This window comes from Mustela nivalis, assembly GCF_964662115.1.
Source record: "Mustela nivalis genome assembly, chromosome: 8".
Classification (NCBI taxonomy): domain Eukaryota; kingdom Metazoa; phylum Chordata; class Mammalia; order Carnivora; family Mustelidae; genus Mustela; species Mustela nivalis.
In genome coordinates this window covers 25,525,435-25,546,159 of record NC_139027.1, presented here as the reverse complement: position 1 = coordinate 25,546,159, position 20,725 = coordinate 25,525,435, and the positions used below count along the sequence as shown (strand labels likewise).

The following is a 20,725-nucleotide window of genomic DNA, read 5'->3' as shown; positions in this document are numbered from 1 at the left end:
TGTGTCAGATGTGAGCTCTACAGATTCTGCATGTCCTGTAGCTTGACTTGTCTGCCTTGGGGACAAATCTAAAGATTCCTCCCTTTGAAGCCACTGCTTAGAGGTTGAACCCACAGATTCAGGAACTGGATATCTTAGCCTTGGTGTCATCTCTGAAGATTCTGGGACATGATGTAATGACTCTGTAGTCAGTGCTTCTGATCCTTCCCTTTGCAGTCTTTTCTCGGAGATCGCCTCCGCAAATTCTAGTGCTTGAGGATAGGGCCTTGGAGCGCTCTCTGTATATCCAGTGGTTTTACTTATTGGCTTTGGGGTCATGCCAAGGAATTCCTTCTCTGTTGGCCTTGCTTTGGGGGTCAACCCTATAGTTTCTGTAGTGTGATGCTTGGGCTCTGGTGTCATCTCTTCAGATCCTGTAACTTCCTGCACTGGCCTTGTATAGGAGTCCCCCGAGTCCTTAACTTGAGGCCATGACTGAGAGAATCAACCTCTTAGATACTTCCAGTGGTACAGTTAAATCCACAACTTTATTGCCATGCATTAACAGACCTAGAATTAACTCCTCAGGTTTTGTACTTTGGGGCTGCGGTTCTGGGGTCAGTAGCACAGATTTCACACCTTGAAATTGAGGTTCTGGGGTCAACTTCTTATAGTTTGTAAATTCTGAATACAGTCCTAGATTCAGATGAACAAAGTTTATACTTTGGGACTCTGGGTTCAACACTTCTGGATTTATTCCTTGCATCTCTGATCCTGGTACTAACTCTGGATATTCTTGTATTATGTGTTGAGGCATTCGCGTGTCCAAGGCTTTTATGCCTTGGAGCATTGTCTCAAGAGCACCTTGGGATGGCACTGAGTTCACCTGCATAGATTATGAAGTCTGGTTCAGTGGCCCTGGAGTACTTCTTAAAGATGATTGTGTCAACTCCAGAGATTCTTTCCTGTGGTGACAAGGGTCGGAAGTCAACTCTACTTCTGCTCCTTGATATCCTGGCTCGGGGATCATTCCTGAAGATTCCAAAGCTTGATGCCATCGGGTTAATCCTTCAGATTCTGTGGCTTGATGATTTGGCTTGAGGTTCAGCTCTGCAGATTTTACTGCTTGAATGTGTGCCCCTGAGATTGGCTCCTCATATTTCATACTTTCCACCTGTGTTTCAGGAATCACATTTCTACATTCTACCATTTGAGGAAATTTCACATCTTTAAGCAATAGTATTGGGGCTGTCTCCTTAGATTGTTCATCTTGTAACCATGGCTTTGGGGCAAACTTCATGGATTTCTTCTCTTCCTGTTGTCATCTTAGGATCAGCTCCACAGCTTTTGTATCTGAAAACTTCGGTGGTAGGGCCAAATGAACATATTCCAGACCTCGCAACTGTGAATTGTGGGTCAAATATAGTGATTTCCTATTTTGCAACTGTGGTGCCTGGGCTAACTCAGCAGCTTTTCCACTTTGTTGTTATGTTCCTAGGGTAAAATGAATAGATTTCACACCTTGAAGCTGAGACCCTGGGGCTAACTGCACAGAAATCCCACTTTCCAGCTGTGAAATAGGAGCCAACTCATTAGATGTTGCAATCTGCAGTTGAAGTTCTGGGGCCAGTTCTCTAGGGCTCACAGTTGGGATCAGCTGTCCATATTTCACCATCTGTGGGACTGAACCCGGAATCATGTCTACAGATGTTACATTGTGCAATCCTGGGGGTAACGTCATAGAATCCACAGTCTTAAGTTGTGGCATTGGCTTCACCCTCTAATATTCTGCACCTGGAAGTAGAGATGTGGTGGTCATTACTGCAGATTCTGTGACTTGATGCAGTGGCTTTTGGCTCATTTCCTTAGATGCTGTTCTTTGACCCAGTGATCTTGGTACTGTCCCTAAATGTTCCATTATTTGATGATGTGACTGTTTTGACTCAGTCACATTTCTGATTATGGGGTCAGAAGCCGACCCCATAGTTTCCACCATTTGATGGCTTTGCCTTGGACTCATCTCTGAAGATTCTAAGATCTGATGCCATGGGGCCAAACTTAGAGATTCCATGACTTGATGAGGTAGCCCTGGGGTTAATGCTGTAGTCTTTGTGCCTTGAACATATGGTTGTGGAGTCAACTCCACAGAGTCTCGCACTTGAATCCATGACCCAGGAGTCAACTCCAGAGGTTTCCTGACTTGAGCTACTGGCCTTGAGGTCAAATCCTGAGTTTCTGCAACTTGTGATGATTGTGGTGTTATGATCATTCCCATGGATGACCCCAGTGCTACTGGAGTTACCTTTAAAGAATGTATGAATTGATGTGTTGGCATTGGAATCGTCCCTACTGATTCTGTGACTTTAAGTGGTGGCTTTGGAGGTAAACCCACAGATCCTCCAACTCCAGGCGGACCAATAGTAGGAGGAGAGCTAGTAGATGTCCAACCAACTGGTTGAGCTGCTCCTGGGGCAGACTGTGAATCCCCAGATTCTATAACAGGTGGTGGTGCTGGTGGAATTATTCCTACGAAATCCATAGCTTGTAATAGTGCCACTGGAGTAACTTTCGTGTAATCAGTAACTTGATGCAATGGACTGGAGATCATTTCCAGTGATTTTGTATTTTGACATATTGGCCCTGGAGGAATCTTCAATGGTCCTGTGATTTGACTTTGTGGCTTTGAGGTTATATTCACTGATTCAGTAACTTCAGGATGTGGCCCAAAAGTCATTGCCACAGTTTCCACAACTGTGTATTGTGCCTTTGGATGCATCTTTCCTGATGGTATGACTTTATGGTCCAACGATGTGGTTATTTCCCCTGATTTCATGGCTTGAGATGGTGTTCTTGGGGTTATTCCCACTGGTTTTACGATATGTGGATGTGACCCATTAACCATCCCCATAGAATCCATGACTTGAAGCAGTGCTGCAGGAGTTACCGTCACATTATCTGTGACTTGATTCAGGGGTCTGGAGGTCATCTTGGATTCCATAACTTGATGCTGAACACTTGATGTTACCTCCACTGGTTTAGTGACTTGATATGATGGTTTATAGTGCTTACACTCACTTTTTTGTTTTTGTTTTTGTTTCCATTGGTTTCCCAACTTTGGTGACTGTGGGAACAAACCCACAGATTCTATCACTTCTGAATGTGATTCTGGGATCATCCCCATTGAAGCCATGACTTGAAGTAATGCTAAAGGAGTTACCTTTATGCTCTCTGTAACTTGACATGGTAACTTTGGGATCAATTCAACGTGAGTCATGTGGGACTTATGCTGCTGAATCCTTTTTTCCAGAAGACCTATGACCTTCTGTTCTATATTAAGTTCTAGAACGTGTTTTGGCTCCTTCTGCAGTCCAGTGGTGTTCTCTGGAATTACGTCAGCTCCTAAACTTTTGGGAAACGGAGTGCCCAATGATGTAACTAAGGGTCTGGATTCAAGGATTTGCGGGCCATCCCCAAGTTGTGACTGCTTACCTGGGATAAGTGACTGTGAAATTTCTGTTTCTGTTCAATTTAATCCAGATTCCACTCCAGTATCACATGGAGCTGAAATGATGGACAGTTTGGGAATTTATTGTAGAGACTTTGTTCAGTGCTTTGATGAGTGGGCATAGATACCTGGATTTGAGGTTTCTGTGGTTTGGGAACTCCTCCTTGTGCCTCAGTTAAATAATTCAGCATTGCCCATGACTCCCTCACTGGCAGAGGCACTGTTTGCTCCCTCAAAGTATAAACCTTCCAAGCCATATGTCCCTCTAACTCCCACCTAGCCAAAGGAGAGAGCAGGATTGGAGCCAACCCTGAGAATCGTGGTCTTCCCTTGGTGAAAATAAAATCTGGTCCATGATCCAATGTCAAATGACTCTTGCTCTCTCCCCCACTCTTTGTTTTTTCTTGTTGGCAGAGATCTGGGGATTCAAACACAGAGTTGATAAAAGAGTTTTGGGATCTTAAGGGTGAAAGAGCTGCCAAATTCTGTAAAAGTTTTGATTTCCCAAACTCTGAGAGCTGAAAAGGAGGCAGGGCTGTGCCTGGTTCCTGAACATGGAAGACTGGTTTTTGGGTAAAATAGGTAAACTATGGCTCCGGATTTGCCGGGTTGTTCCTTTAGAAAAGACGGGAAGGTGGGACAGGCTGGAGTTGTTGCATCATGATCCAGAGGAGCTGCTGTCTTTAGGAGAATGTTTCGCCTTCTTACAGCCACAATGGGGTAGAACAGGCTCCTGAGCCACAAGCACAGAGGAGGTGGAGGAAGAAATCGTATCCTGTGATTCAGGCAAACAGAATTCTCTAAGAGTTGATCTAGGAAATAAAAGTTTCCATTTGCTTTGGGGCAGGAAAAAGTAGGAAAAGGGAAAGGTAATGGCTGTTTCAAATGTGAAATATTTTGTCCTGAGGGAGAACAATAACAACAAAAGAGGTTGTCTTCCCCAATCTCAATTACTTATGTAAAGAATTCCTCTACGAGGAGGAGAGGAAGGTATGGGTCTCCACTCCAATCAGAAATGATCCATGGACTAAACCTTTGGACCCAGAATTTGTCCCCACTGCCCAAACTAAGTAAATAAGCAACCAACTAACAATCTCTCTTCTCCCTCTCTTTTTCCCTCCCTCTTTCCCTCTTTCCCACCTCCCTTCTTGGGTCTCTTCCTCCCTCCCTCTTAAAAGTTCTTCCACCTTTGGGGCATCTGGCTAGCTCGGTTGGTAGAGCATGCAACTCTTGATCTCGAGAATTCAATTCAAGTAGAGTTTACTTAAGACAAAAACAAAAACTTCCACCACCCAACCTCCTCCCAGAAACGACCTTCCCTGACCTTGCACATTCCAGATGTTGGAAGATCTGTTGAAGACTTCTCTCCATTGACCAGAGTACATACTCCTGGGCCCATCCCATAGGGAGACCTGAAAAGCTGGACACAAGAGTAGGTCAATGTCACTGAAGTGATATTAAAGTACTAGTAAGGAAACCAATAAGAATAGTGACTTAACTTAGAAAAGGAACAGCTATCATTGTGAGGGAAGTAAAACAGTACTAGGTACCTTTCTCTTAATTACTACAGAGTTTATCAGTAGAGTAAGTTGAAGAGAGGAGGAATAGATAGTGAAGGTCAACTCTACTCACTGTGTCCCATTAGCTTCGGAGCAGCTCATCCTAAGATTTTCTTCCCACTGGAAAGCTGGGAGCAGAGATAAAGAAGCTTTTAGCACCCTAATTGTTGATACCACCTCTACCTTGTTCCACCCCCTTGTTTTACAGATTAGAAAACAAAGGTGAAATCATGCCTAGGATCATTAAGTTAATTAGTGGTAGAGCTCAGACTTAACCCAGGGCTCAAGTTTTTATATTTTGAACTCTACTATGCTGCCTTCGCCATGGAGTAGATGAAGCTGTTGGAAAGAGCAGGAACAATCATGCGAGTAGGGAGATGGAGTAGGGGAACTAAACATAACACATATTTTTTCCCCCCAAAGGAGTCTATCCAGTGCCTATGACAGGGGAAAAAGTTATCGGAACTTCCTGCACCAAACATTAATCTCACCGAATTTCTTTCCTGATACTTTGAGTTCTACACAAAAGGAAAATTAGGCAAGAAAGCATGGGGGAAAGGAAGCATAGGAAGAATTATCAATCCGTTTACAGCTCTCTGGAAGCTGCTGAAAAGAATCTAGCGTCTTTGGAGATGCTAGAAAGAATAAGCACATTTCTTTCATTTACATAATCTTTTTCAAATTCCCTCCCTCAACCTCTTATTAAAGTCTGGAGTCTTAAAGCAGACCCACAGTTGGTTTGTCATTAGCCTTGAGCTGAAAAATAAAGGATAGGATCTTTCTGACCTGTGAGTTTCTGGATATCTTTCAGTTTATGATGCTTTGAAGCCTAGAGAGGCACAAAGAGAAAAAAATAAAATCAGAAAATGTTCTGGGTTAGAGAATCAAGAGGACATTTCCTCTTACAGACACAAATATTGATCCAGTTGGTGTCCATAACCACAGCACAACTGGCATCCCATTCATGTATTCATAGATCATTTAATGAGTGCTTAGTAAGTTCTAGGCATTAGCTTGGGTGCTAGGACTACAAAGATAAATATGACCCCTGTATTCTGGGAATTCACATTAATGGGGAAAACAGATGTCTAAACAGCTAAGTTATAATACAGTGTGGTAAATATAGAACACATAAATCCTCTGTAAATAAATATAGAACAGAAACATCTAAATATATTAATAAAAATTTATCGATATATTAATAAATAAATATATAACAGAAATATAAGCGTCAGAGAATAAAAGGACAGGGATTCACTGCCTGGGAGAGATGGGAAAAGTTACTCAAGAAGTGGCCATTTGTACTGGAGTCTGAAGAATCAGCAGAAAGTTTTTAGGTGAAAAAAGAGCATTCCAAGTCAAAAGCAACATCCTCAAGAAGACTATAAAGTCATGAGTGTCAGGTGCACATTTGCTAAGACAAAAGCTGAAAATAGAAGTGGAAGCCAGATTTTGCCAAATGATGGAATTTTTATTTTATCCTTTAGGTCAGAATTTCCTGATCAGTAACATAAACTCCTGAGTTTTTTGCAAGCATGTTCCAAGTCACTTTAAAGGTAGAATTACATTTGTTACCATTTCAAATAAAACAATTTTTATTTCTCCCTTTTGAATCATGACATCAGTCTCGGAGAGTGTATTATAAAAGCCTACATAATATTCATTGTATTGCCAGATGTTTTAGCTAAACAATGTTGAATAAAAGTGTTAAAAGCAAAAATTCTCCCAAGAATCGTGGTTCAACATAAGAAAGTCAATCAATGTGATACACCACATCAATAACAACAACGGGGAAAAACTGGACAATTATCTCAACTGATGGAGAAAAAGGATTGCCAAAATCCAACCCCTATTCATGATTTAATTAAAAAAATAAAAACACTTAACAAACTAGGGATAGAAGGGAATTTCCTCAATTTAGTAAGGGGAATTAATGAAAAACTGATAGTTTTTCATCGATAGTTTCTCAATAGTGAAAGCCTGAGAGCTTTTCTTTTAGGGTAGTGAACAGACAAGGATGCTCAATTTCACTACTTTTCTTTAACATTGTGCTAGAAACTCCAACCAGAGCAATTAGGTAAGAAAAGTAAAAGCCATCCTTTCCTTTGGAAAGGAAAAGTTAAACAATAGCTCTATTCACAGACGACATAATCTTATTTACAGAAAATCGTAAAGAATACACACGCGCATGCGCGCACACACACACACACACAAACCCAATTAGAATAAATGAATTTAGCAAAGTTACAGAATGCAGTATCAACACACAAAAATCAGTTGTATTTTTTCTTTTAGTTGGCTCCATACTGGGCCCAATGGAGAGCTTGACCTCATGACCTAAGATCAAGATAAAGATCAATATCAAGACCTAAGCTGAGATCAAGAGTTGGATGCTTAGGGTTACCTAGGTGGTTCAGTCGTCAAGCGTCTGACTTCTGCTCAGGTCATGATCCCAGGGTCCTGGGATCAAGCCCCACATCTGGCTCCCTGCTCATCTGGAAGCCTGCTTCTCCCTCTCCCACTCCCCCTGCTTGTGTTCCCTCTCTCACTGTCTCTCTCTCTCTCTCTCTCTGTCAAATAAATAAATATTTTTAAAATAAATAATATAATTTTTTAAAAAATGATTGAAAATAGAAACCCTGCCTAAGTTTCCAGCCTGCCTCAAGAAAGTTGGGATTTATCAGCCTCCACAAATATATTGATATCAGCCAATCTTTCAATCCCCCCTCCACTGTGTGTGTTTGTGTGTGTGTCTATGTGGTCTTATAATAAAGAACACATCTGGTGTTTGTCCCAGACTCCTGACACAGAGATTCAAAAACTCTGTGGGAATTTCCTGAGTGATAGGAATGCCTTGGTTATGCTAATGAGGTAGAAAAGAAAAGTTACTTCTCCCTTTACTTTAGGAGGCTGAATTAACCTTGATTCTACAATCTGATCACGACATTACTAGAAAGGAAAACTCACAGGCCAGGCTCTTTCATGGAAACAGATGCAAAATTCCTAAACTTAATATCGGCAAATTTGATCCAACAATATATAAAAAGGATCATGAACAGTGTCACAAACATATTTGTTTCAGGAATCACAGTTGGTTTAATACTTTAAAAATTCATTGTAATTCAGCACTTTAATAGAATAAACAAGAAAAATCGTATGAACAGCTAAGTAGAGGCAGAAAAAGTGCTTGATAAAATTCAACACCCATTCATGCTAAAATTCTTAGCAACCAGAAGTAAAAGGGAGCTTTCTTCATCTGCTAAACAGCATTTACAAAAACCACACAGCAAACATTACTCATAAATGGTGAATTAAAGAAAACCTTCGTCTACATAAAGATAAAAAACCCCACTATCTACTGAACACAGTACTGGGAATCCTACTCCATGCAATAAAGCAAGGAAAAGAAATAGAGAAGTCATAGGATTAGAAAGGAAGAAATAAAGTTATCATATGCAGACAATGGGACTGTGTAGGGAATCACAATATGCTTTTGGAAAAGCATCTACCAATCCATTTTCAGGATTGATAAGCAAATTTATCGAGATTTTTAGATAAAAGGTCAATATCGAAACCCCCCCCCTTTTTTGATAAGTCCATTTTATTTTGAGGTGTTTTTTTGTTTATTTTATTTTTTAAGATTTTATTTATGGGCGCCTGGGTGGCTCAGTGGGTTAAGCCTCTCTGCCTTTGGCTCAAGTCATGATCTCAGGATCCTGGAATCGAGGCCCGCATTGGGCTCTCTGCTCGGTGGGGAGCCTGCTTCTCCTCTTTCTCTCCCTCTGCCTGCCTCTCTGCCTACCTGTGATCTCTGTCTGCCAAATAAATGAATTTAAAAAAATCTTTAAAGATTTTATTTATTTATTTGAGATAGAGACAGTGAGAGAGAGCAAGAGAGGGGGAAGATCAGAGGGAGAAGCAGACTCCCTGTGGAGCTGGGAGCCTGATGTGGGACTCGATCCCGGAACTCCAGGATCATGACCTGAGCCAAATGCAGTTGCTTAACCAACTGAGCCACGCAGGCACCCTATTTTGAAGTACTGACATAATTTAGAAAATGATTTTTTTTTAAAGATTTTATTTTTAAATAATCTCTACACCCAGTGTGGGGCTCAAACTTACAATCCCAAGATCAAGAGTCACATGCTCTACCGGCTGAGCCAGGCAGGTGCCCTTAGAAAATGGCATTTAAAAGACCAGATGGAGGGAGCACTTACTAAATGCCAGGCAGGATACTAGGCGTAGGGAATACAAAGATGAATATAGTCCTTGTAGGAAAACAGTGATAATATTTATAATGAACTCTTGTATTTGAGGTCCAATCAGGGAAAAAACCAGACTCAGTCCCTTCTCTCTTTCTGCTTTACTTTTCACATCCAAACTTTTGTCACAATAGCCCCCTGAGGGCAAAGACTTTTGTCCCTTCCATTTACCGCTGTATCCATAGAGCCTAAAGGAGTGCCTTGTACAGGGTGGTGGCTGCGGCTGGTCAACATCCATCCGAGGACCGAATCCACGCCTCTCCTACCATCCGGCTTGAATTCCCTTTCCCTCCTTCCCACTACCTCGTTAACAGTCTCCAACTGGCTTAGCTACCCAGACAACTGCCACAGACACGTACTGGCGTGATTTTAAAGTTTCACTTTCAAACCGTGGTCCTGGGTCAGTAAGGTAACAGTATATAAAATCAATACACAGAAATTCATTGCATTTCTATACACTAATAATGAAGCCATAGAAAGAGAAATTAAGAAAACAATTCCATTTACAACTTCGTCAAAAATAATAAAAGACCTAGAAATAAACTTAACCTAGGAGTAAACAAGGAGGTAGAAGGCCTGTACTCAGAAAACTAGAAAAGATTGATGAAAAAAACTGAAGATGGCACAAATGGAAAGATAGTCCTTGCTCCTGGCTTGGAACAACAAATACTGTTAAAATACCCATGTTACCCAAAGCAATCTACAGATTAATGTGATCCCTTCCAAAAAAATCATCGGCATTTTTCACAGAAGTAGAACAATCATAATATTTGTACAGAACCACAAAAGACCCCAAACTGCTGAAACAATCTTGGGGGAGGAAAACAACACATCTGGAGGTGTCACAATCCCAGATTTCAAGGTATACTACTACAAAGCTATAACAATCAAAATAGTATGGTACGGGCACAAAAACAGGCACACAGATCAATGGAACAGAATAGAAAGCTCAGAAATAAACCCACGATGATATGGTCAATTAATCTTTGACAAAGGAGGAAAGAATATGTGATGGGAAAAAGTCTCTTCAACAAATGGTGTTGAGAAAACTGACTAGCTACATGCAAAAGGAGGAGATTGGACCATTTTCTTACAACATACACAAAAATAAACTCAAAATGGGTAAAGGACCTCTATGTGAGACCTGAAACCATAAAAATCCTGGAAGAGAGCGCAGGGAGTAAGATCTCTGACATTGGCCACAGCAACATTTTTCTAGAGATGTCTCCTGAGGTAAGGGAAAGCAAAGCAGAAATAAACTGTTAGGACTACACCAAAACAAAAAGCTTCTGCACAGCACAGGAAGCAACCAACAAAACTAAATAGCACCTTACTGAATGGGAGAAGATATTTGCAAATGACAAATCCGATAAAGGGTTAGTATCCAAAATATAGAGAGAAATTACACAATTCAACACCCCAAAAACCAAATAATCCAATTAGAAATGGGCAGAAGAGAGGTGCCTGGGTGGCTCAGTCAGCTAAGTGTCCAACTCTTTATTTCAGCTCAGGTCGTGATCTCAGAGTCATGAGATCAAACCCCACATTGGGCTCCACACTCAGGGCTGAGTCTGCTTGAGATTCTCTCCCTCTCCTTCTGCCCCTCCCCCACACCCGTGTTCTCTCTCTCTCTAAAATAAATAAGATATTTAAAAAATTTTAAAATATAATTATATTATCCAGTAATTGTATTATTAGGTATTTACCCAGAAACTTTGAAAACACTAATTCAAAAGGATATATGTACCACTATGTATATAGCAGCATTATTTTTTTAAAAGATTTTATTTATTCCTTTGAGAGAGAGCATGCATGAGTGAGGCAGAGGGACAGAGGGAGAGAGAGAATCAGGCTCCCCCTGAGCAGGGAGCCTGCCGTGTGGCTTGATCCAGGACCCCGGATTCATAACCTGAGCTGAAGGCGGACACTTAACCAACTAAGCCACCCAGGTGTCCCCAGAGTAGCATTATTTACAATAGCCAAATTATGGAAGTACTCCATTGATAGATGAATAAATAAAGGATATGTGGTATATATATATATACACATGTATAAATGTACATGTATACATAGATACACACACACATACACACACAATGGAATATTATTCAGTCATAAAAATGAACGAAATCTTGAAAAAAATGAATAAAACCTTGTCATTTGTAACAACGTGCATGGATCTAGAGAGTATAACGCGAGGTGAAATAAGCTGGTCAGAGAAAGACAAATTCCTCGTGATTTCACTCACATGTGGAATTTAAGAAACAAAACAAATGAACAAAGGAAAAATAGAGAAACCAAAAGACAGACTCTTAACTACAGAGAACAAACATGGTTATGAGAGGTTGGGGTGGGGAATGGGTGCACAGGATTAAGAGTACACTTATCTGGATAAGCACTGAGTGATGTATAGAATTGTTGACTTACTATACTGTACACCTGCAACTAATATAACACTGTATGTTAACTATACTGCAATTAACATTTTAAAATAATAAAATAAGATAAAAATTTCCTTTCTTAAAAAAAAAATGTGACGGGGCACCTGTGTGGCTCAGTGGGTTAAGCCTCTGCTTTCAGCTCAGGTCATGACCCCACGGTCTGGGATGGAGCCCCGTATCAGGCTCTCTGCTCAGCAGGGAGCATGCTTCCTCCTCTATCTCTCCCTGCCTCTTTGCCTGCTTGTGATCTCTGTCAAATAAATAAATAAAATTAAAAAAAAAAAAGAACTTGGACATCTTTTTTTTTTTAAGATGTGCTTATTAAAAAAAAAAAAGATTTACTTATTTATTTGAGAGAGAGAGCGTGGAACAGGGGGAGGGGAGGGAGAAAGGAGGCAGGGAGAGAGCCAGACTCCCTGCTGAGTGCAAGGCAGGACACAGGGCTTGATCTCACAATCCTGAGATTATGACCTGACCCTAAATCAAGAGTCACAGACCAACTGAGCCACCCAGGAGCCCCCTGACATCTTCCCATTGCATATAGAATGAATGAATATACATTCCAACCACATAGGTGTCCTCTCTTCAAACATATCCAGCACTATTCAGTTTCCCCTGCTTTCCCCCAATCCATTCCTTCCAACCTGAGAGTCGTCCCTACTGTCTTCCATCCACCCTATCCATGTCCAAAGCCCTTCCCTTCTTCTGAAGCACAATTCAATCCTGAGCTCCCCCATAGGCATTTTCTAGATCCCCCTGCTTCAAAAGACTGCCTCCAACCTCTTCAGCAATATTTATACTTCTACTAACTCTTATCATTTTCTCTTTCATTATGTATATATCCATCTCTCTCCCCAGGTTCGCCTAGAGCTCCTAGAGGGTGCGGTTGGGGTTTTATTTCTCCTCAATGTCTAGTGCGCCACCATACATAATAGGAGCTCAAGGTTTGCTGAAATAAACCGAAAGGAACAGGACTGAGCATGATTGACACTTCTAGGAAGACATCCATAGGCACTGTCTCAACTCCCCTCTTCCCCCACCCAGTTCCTCCCCTGGCCCAAGAGGTAGGCGTTTCCAGTGCTTCAGAGGCAGGGACGGGGAGCAGTGGATTTCCAGGGAAGGTTGCATCACATACCTCTGAGGCTCTCTTGGCTGCCACCTGTTCCCTGCTCTGTCTCCCAGAGAAGAGCAGCCAAAGCCCCCAAACGAGGAAACCACATAGTAGTAGAAGGCTGACACATGATGGAGGAGGTATGGCCAGCCCCCAGATGGGTGCCATTTCTCAACACCCTGCCCCTCTCAGCCAAACACTATTATCCCTCAAGGTTGTGACTCCATATGACATCACAATGGTCATTGCGAGGTCAACCTGACAGGGCCCAGCCAATGTGTGAGCTGCTTGGGTCTCTTCTCAGAGATGTGTCCATCAGACGCCCTTTCCTGCAGCTGCCCATGGGCTCTGCCTTGGCAGCCAATGCTCAGGGAAGACCTCCTTTAGCATTCTACTAGGATTGGGTTGGACAAGTTGGCATAGAGAGTACGGAGGCAAGATTTCAAAGGAGCAGCCCCTCCAAAGGGCTTATCTTGTCCTATAAGCGTCTTCTCTGGAACCATTCACTCCCTAGAAGTCCAGGTCTGCAGTCATATGTTCCCAATCACGAATTAGAATACTGAGGCAAGTACATTTAGGAAAGCTAGGCTGTTTTAAGTACAGATACTCTCAGGAAATGTGATTATATATGGTTTCCTAACTCCAAAGTTTGACATATTTCTTAGTTGCTATAGCATTGAAACAGAGATGAGATGTCAGTTAGGGAAATTAAATGTTCTTAGAGGATCACTCAACTCCAAAATCCATAGTCTCATTTTCTAGAAGATTTATTATGTCATTACACCCAGAGTTAACTGGATTCTCTATGGTTAATTCGCTGTAACAAAATTTCCAAAGAATCAACTTATGCTATACTAAAGATGAAGAAAACTGGCCAGGGTATATTTTTTTCTTGTAGGAATGTTAATTTGGAAGATCAATTCAATTAAATAACTATTGAATAGCAGGCACTGTTTTTGAAAAAGACAATGATGGTATCTCACCTTACAGAATTTTCAACCCACTGGGGCAGCCACAGTAATATTCTCAGTAAGCCCATCATCAAGGAAGTGGTTAAAAAACACATGATATGTCCATATGATGACAGACTTTGCAGTCACTATAAAGATTATAAAGAATGATACTTGTAAAGATACAAACGTAGTGATCCGAAGGGGCACGTGCACCCGAATGTTTATAGCAGCAATGTCCACAATAGCCAAACTATGGAAAGAACCTAGATGTCCACCAACAGATGAATGGATCAAGAAGATGTGGTATATATACACAATGGAATACTATGCAGCCATCAAAAGAAATTAAATCTTGCCACTTGCAATGATGTAGATGGAACTAGAGGGTATCATGCTTAACGAAATAAGTCAAGCAAAGAAAGACAACTATCATAGGATCTCCCTGATATGAGGAAGTGGAGATACAACATGGGGGGTTTTAAGGGGGTAGGAGAAGACTAAATGAAACAAGATGGGATTGGAAGGGAGACAAACCATAAGTGACTCTTAATCTCACAAAACAAACTGAGGGTTGCTGGGGGGAGGGGGGTTGGAAGAAGGGGGGTGGGGTTATGGACATTGGGGAGGATATGCGCTATGGTGAGTGCTGTGAAGTGTGTAAACCTGGCGATTCACAGACCTGTACCCCTGGGGTTAAAAATATATGTTTATAAAAAAAAAAAAAAAAAAAAAAAAAGAATGATACTTGATAGGCTGAGCACACCTTCCGTGGCAGGTTACTAGTATATGCCAGCCTGGAGTTCTAAGGTTAGGGGTGGAGGTACAGTTTTGGTTCAAAGAACACGGGTGTACAGTTTGACAAACACGTTTTAAAAAGGATTTTATTTATTTATTTGAGAGAGAGTGAGAGAGACAGGAGTCTCTAAGCAGGGGGAGGGGCAAAGGGAGAAGGAGAAGCAGGCTTCCCACTGAGCAGAGAGCCAGACACAGGGCTTAATCCCAGGACCCCTGGATGGTGACCTGAGCCAAAGTCAGACACTTAAGCAACTGAGCCACCCAGGTGCCCCACTTTTTTCTCTGTGTGTTTATGTATTCATTGGGGGTATCTGGGTGGCTCAGTGGATGAAGCCTCTGCCTTCAGCTCAGGTCATGATCCCAGGGTCCTGGGATCGAGCCCCGCATCGGGCTCCCTGCTCAGTGGGGAGCCTACTTCCCTCCCTGTCTCCCTGCCTCTCTGCCTACTTGCGATTTCTGTCAAATAAATAGAATCTTTTAAAAAATGTATTCTTCGTATCTTGAATATTCACTCACCATTATGTTTGAGTTATCCACGCTACTCTGTACCTTGGGGATTCATTTTTATTACTTCATTGCATGGTATAACCATTGCATAACTCACTTTTTTCTTTTTCAATTTAATCTCAATTAGCCAACATATAGTACATCATTAGTTTCAGATGTAGTGTTCATCAGTCATTGCATAACTCATTTATCTATTACGATATTGATGGACATTTATTTTCCATGTTTGGCTGTTATAAACAATGCAGTTAAAAACATCCATGTCCTTGTATCTTCATGGATATATATTCTTGTTTCTCTATGGCCATGGCTCTTAAGCTTTAACATACATCAGAATCACCTGGACAGTTTGTAAAAACACAGACTGCTGGGCCCAACCCCTAGAGTTGCTGATGGATTGAGTTTGCAGTAAAGCTCAGGAATTTGGCATTTCTAAGATGTTTCTAGCTGTTGCTGGTCCTGTTGGACCAAGGACCACACTTTAAGGACGCCTGCTCTATAGTATCAACCAAGGAGTGGAATGGTTGGGTTCTAGAGTATGTGTAACTTAAGCTTTAGGAGACAGTGCTAAACTGCTTTCTCCAGAGTGGCCGTGTCAATAGCTCCCCCAGTGGTGAATGGCGGTTCTTCCTGCTCCATTTTCCTGCCAACGTGTGGTTTCGGCAGGCTGTTTCCCTTTAGCCAATCTGGTGTATGTGGTAACAGTATTCCATTGCTTAACTTAAATCTCTCCGGTTACTAATAATTATTAACTTGTGAACACATTTTCATGAGTTAATTGGGCATTTTTCTCATTGGGCATTAATTCATTTCATGAGTTAATTGCTGCATTCCAGCTGCTAATATTTTGTTTAGGATTTTTGTTCCCTACTTTCATGAATGAGGCCATCCTGTGATTGTTCTCTCTTGTTCTGTCTTTGTCAGGCTTTTGGTATCAAGGTCAGGCTAGACTCCTGAGTTGGAAAATATTTCCTCTTTTTTTAAATGCCTGATTAAGTTTGCATAAGATTGAAACTATTTGAGGGGTGCCTAGGTGACTCAGGGGGTTAGGTCTTTAAAAAATAAAAGATTGAAACTATTTGATTCTTCAACATTGGGTACAATTTGTCAACAAAGCTTGGAGTTTTGAGTAAAGATTTTTTTTTTTAAAGATTTTATGTATTTACTTGACAGAGATCGCAAGTAGGCAGAGAGGCAGACAGAGAAAGAGAGGGAGAAGCAGGCTCCCTGCTGAGCAGAGAGCCCAATGCGGGGCTCGATCTCAGGACCCCGGGACCATGACCCCAGGTGAAGGCAGAGGCCTTAACCCACTGAACCACCCAGGCACCCCTGAGTGAAGATTTTTGACCAAAGATTTCATTTATTTGAAGTCCCATAGTGCTATCGAGAATTTATACATATTTTAAAATACTTTATTATTTATTTTTAAATCAGAGAGAGAGTGATCACAAGCAGGGGAGCTGCAGTCAGAGGGAGAAGCAGGCTCCCCACTGAGCAAGGAGGCCCATGTGGGACTCGATCCCAGGACCCTGAGATCATGACCTGAGCGGAAGACAGCAGCTTAACCAGCTGAACCACCCAGGCATCCCAAGAGTTTGTAAATTATTTTGAATCTTCTTTGGTGAGTTATATTTCCTAGTAATTTTTTGTTTAATCTACATTTTCAAATATATTAACATAAAATTATTCAAATGCAGTACTGTCTTCTTGTTTTTATGAGATTGGTTATTTGAGTCTTCTTTTTTCTCTTATCTTTGATCTTGTTAGAGATTTGTTGATTTTATTTTATTTTTTTAAAGATTGTATTTATTTGAGAGAAGGAGTGAGTACAGGGTGGGGGAGGGGCTTAGGGAGAGAAAGAAGCAGACTCCCTGCTGAGCAGAGACCCCCCCCCCCCTGTGGGGCTCCACCCGTGGACCCCAGGATCAGGACCTGAGCCTGAGGCATGTGTTTAATCAACGGAACCACCCAGGCGCCCCATGTTTTGTCGATTTTAATTAATAATTTCAAAAAGCCAACTTTCTATATGTTTGCTTTCAATTTCAACCATTTCTCCTTTCGTCTTTATTATTTCCTCACTTCTCCTTTCTCTTTTGCCCCCGTTTTATTGAGATATAATCGACAATTCTACTTTCTTTGGATTTATTTTGCTGGGTTTTTTTCCCTAACTTCTTGAGATTAATGTCGAGATCACTCACTTTTTTTTTTTTTTTTTTTTTTTTTTTTTTAAAGATTTTATTTATTTATTTGACAGACAGAGATCACAAGCAGGCAGAGAGGCAGGCAGAGAGAGAGAGGAGGAAGCAGGCTCCCTGCCAAGCAGAGAGCCGGATGCGGGACTCGATCCCAGGACCCTGAGATCATGACCTGAGCCGAAGGCAGTGGCTTAACCCACTGAGCCACCCAGGTGCCCGAGATCACTCACTTTTAATCCTTTTTCCCTAATATAGGTATTTGAGAGTATAAATTTTCTCCTAAATACTACTTTAGTTTCGTTCTGTAAGTTAGAACACACAGAATTTTTATATTCTATTCCAACTATTTTCTAATTTCTATGGTGATTTCTTTGATCCATGCATTATTCAGTAATCCATTTTAAGTTTCTAGACATATGGGGATTTTTCAGTTATCTAACAAAGTTGGACTGTGGCCAGAATATATACTTTAATTTCACTCCTTTAAATTGTTCTAAGACTTTATTCCCCATTTATGGTCAGTTAAAAAAAATTCTCTGTGTGCTTAAGAATTCTGCAGGTGTAGAAAATAGTCTCTTCCGGGGGCAGCTGGTGGATCAGTCAGTTAAGCGCTGGACTCCAGTTTTGGCTCAGGTCAGGATCTCAGGGTCCTGTGTGGGGAGTCCGCTTGGGAGTCTCTCCCTTTGCTTCTGCCCCTCCCCCTGCACCTGCGTGTGTGTGCGTGCACGCTCTCTCTCTCTCTCTGCTCTCAAGGAAATAAAACTTAAAAAAAAAAAAGTCTCTTCAGAGTTTCCTCTTCTGCCTGGGGTTGGGGGGATGTCTCTATGACCATTTGGTCAATTCTGTTCATCTCCATGTTCAAATCTATACTATTCCTAAACTTTTGTCTGCTTTTTGTCCACCAATTACTAAGACAAGTATGTAAAATTTCTCATCATGATTGTGGATTTGCTTATTTCTCCTTTGAATAGCAAGAATATTTGCTTTATGTATTTGTAAGTTTTATTTATTCCTGGTGAATTAAGTCTGGTACCACTATGAAGACCCTCTTTATCTCTAACACTACTTTTGGCCTTTAGTTCTTTTGTCTGATACTAGTATTGCTATAGCGATTTTCTTTTGATTGGTACTTGTATAGTGTATCTTTTCCCATTCTTTCAACCTTTCTATACCTTTTTAATATTGGATAAATAAAAAAATCTAAATATATGCTATTGGCAAGAGACACGTCTAAAACAAACAGATTTTATTGGAGCACTGATAAGAGTAGGCAATGAGCTGGACAGGGGCTGGAGGCAGGGATGGTGGTAAGTAGGTTACACATTAGAAGCCTGGGGGCACGACACCCTGACTTTGTGGCTTCCAAATCCCCTGGGCTGACCCACCAAGAGCCACAGGTGCAGAACAAGCCACTCTCCTCTTCCAGCTCTGCCCCAGGGTAACCCCTAGACTCATTACAATATATTTGTGAAGGGGTTTTAGCCCCTCACTCCCCATGGGGGAAACCTGCCCTGATGGTTCAGGGACAAACTTTGTAGGATCAAAAACTAACCTCCCGTGGTGCCTGGGTGGCTCAGTGGGTTAAAGCCTCTGCCTTCAGCTCAGGTCATGATCCCAGGGTCCTGGGATGAAGCCCCACATCTCTCTGCTCAGCAGGGAGCCTGCTTCCCCCTCCCCCTGCCTGCTTCTCTGCCTACTTGTGCTCTCTCTGTCAAATAAATAAATAAAAATCTTAAAAAACAAACAAAAACCTAACCTCTCTCAACCTGTGGGAGGACTCTCTCAAAGGATTGGACGCAGCCTCCATTAGAGGCTGACCAATGTATGACGCAAGACCCCCTCCACCCCCCACCCAACACACACACACACACACACACACACACACACACACACACTCCTGCAGCCCCAGGGCAGTTGCCTTCTCTGAGCCTTCCCCCTTCTCCCGCCTTGAGAGTGTACCGTCCTCAATAAACTGCTTTGTGCTTGCTGCTTTCTTCTCTCCTTATTTAAATTCAAGTTAGTTAACATACACTGTATTATTAGTTTCAGCGTGGAGTTTAGTGATTTATCAGTCCCATATAACACCCAGCACTCATTATATCACTGTACTCCTTAATGCCCACCCCCCGCCCCAACCCCAGCTGTCTTTATGAGAGCACGGATCCGCGCGGAAATCTTTCGTGGAATCCAAGAGCCAAGACCTCCACTCACACAGCACAGACTGTCCCACCCCAAACGGCACGCCCTCCATTTCCAGTTCCATTACGCATCCCATTCTATTTGATGCAGTTACTAAAACATTGGGATCAAAATTACCCTTTTACGAGGCACTTTCTATTTCATCCTGTTTTATATTTCTTTTTCTCTCATTTCTTGCCTTTTAGTTGGATAAAAAAGTATTTTTAATTAATTACTCCATTTGTTCCTTTACTATGTGGAAGTTCAATTCTGCTTTTGTTCTTTCGGTACAAAGGTTGACAAACTGTTCTGTGGGTCAAGGCTAGCCTGATGCCTGTTTTTGTAAATAAAGATTTACTGGGACCCAGCCACACTCATTTTACTTACTGTCTCTGCTCTTGTGCTACAACAGCAAGCAGTTACAATGACAACCATAGGGGGTCTGCAATGACTAAAATCTTTACTATCTAGCCAACCCCATTTAAAAAAAAAAGATTTTATTTATTTATTTGACAGAGATCACAAGTAGGCAGAGAGGCAGGCAGAGAGAGAGGGAAGCCAACTCCCTGCTGAGCAGAGAGCCCCAGGCAGGGCTCGATCCTATGACCTTGGGATCATGATCTGAGCGGAAAGCAGAGGCTTAACCCACTGAGCCACCCAGGCGCCCCTCAGCGCAGTACCTGTAAGCGCCACTCCCAGTGACCGCCTGGCAGACGGAGGAGGGCTGAGAAAGGGCGATGAGATCGTGCCCTGCGGTGGAGAAGCTCCGGCCGATCCTGCTGATGAGCAGATGGAGGCTCTGGCCCCTGAGAAGAGCGCTGAGCTCACTCCAATTGCGTGGCTGGCGGACACAAAAGGAAACTTGGGTTCTTCCTGGTCAGACAGTGACCTTTTCTCAAGAGACCAGCAGAGTCTGGTGCCCAATCTCTTCTGGAGGGATTCCTGGATAAAAGTTTAAGAAGAATACAACCAGTGATCAGCCATGTCCCTGAAATACCGACGGGTCTGAAAAGGAGTCTGACTGGTGAGATGCTGGACCAGGTTTCCCACAGGGAGGAAATGCGGCCTCCGTCAGGGACCCCGCAGTTTTATTTATTTATTTGTTTATCTATTTATTTATGTATTTATGTATTTGATAGATCACAAGTAGGCAGAGAGGTAGGTGGGGGCGTGGGGGGGAAGCAGGCTCCCCGCTGAGCGGGAGCCCGATGCGGGACTCGATCCCAGGACCCCGAGATCA

At 42.1% G+C, this 20,725-nt stretch overlaps 2 protein-coding genes across 6 annotated transcripts in view; one reads left to right on the top strand and one right to left on the bottom strand.

The window, feature by feature from the left end:
- Positions 1-7,578, top strand: part of LOC309871859 (intraflagellar transport protein 172 homolog) — a 50,831-nt gene extending 43,253 nt beyond the window's left edge. Inside the window, exons 6-7 of one of the 4 annotated variants that reach the window (XR_014315527.1) lie at positions 6,531-6,599; positions 7,339-7,353. Coding sequence is in view for 3 of the 4 variants with exons in the window: in XM_082745294.1 (XP_082601420.1) it covers positions 1,478-1,525 (48 nt within the window). In the remaining variant the exon portion in view is untranslated. The other 3 variants (XM_082745295.1, XM_082745297.1, XM_082745294.1) reach the window with 3 other exon arrangements.
- On the bottom strand, positions 4,143-20,374 carry LOC309871861 (uncharacterized protein; the record flags this gene model as incomplete). 2 transcript variants are annotated; one of them, XM_082745300.1, is made up of 5 exons in its annotated part: positions 12,882-13,037; positions 5,830-5,872; positions 5,117-5,171; positions 4,809-4,904; positions 4,143-4,296 (listed from the first exon to the last, which is right to left on the bottom strand). In XM_082745300.1, exons 1-5 carry the CDS (start codon positions 13,023-13,025, stop codon positions 4,143-4,145), a joined length of 492 nt encoding a protein of 163 aa, XP_082601426.1. In that variant the 5' UTR covers positions 13,026-13,037. The 2 variants fall into 2 exon arrangements, 1 of the variants encoding a protein (XP_082601426.1); XR_014315531.1 differs by lacking the exon at positions 12,882-13,037 and adding an exon at positions 20,166-20,374 and having other exon boundaries at positions 4,208-4,296; positions 5,117-5,872.
- Between the last annotated feature and the right edge of the window lie 351 nt (positions 20,375-20,725).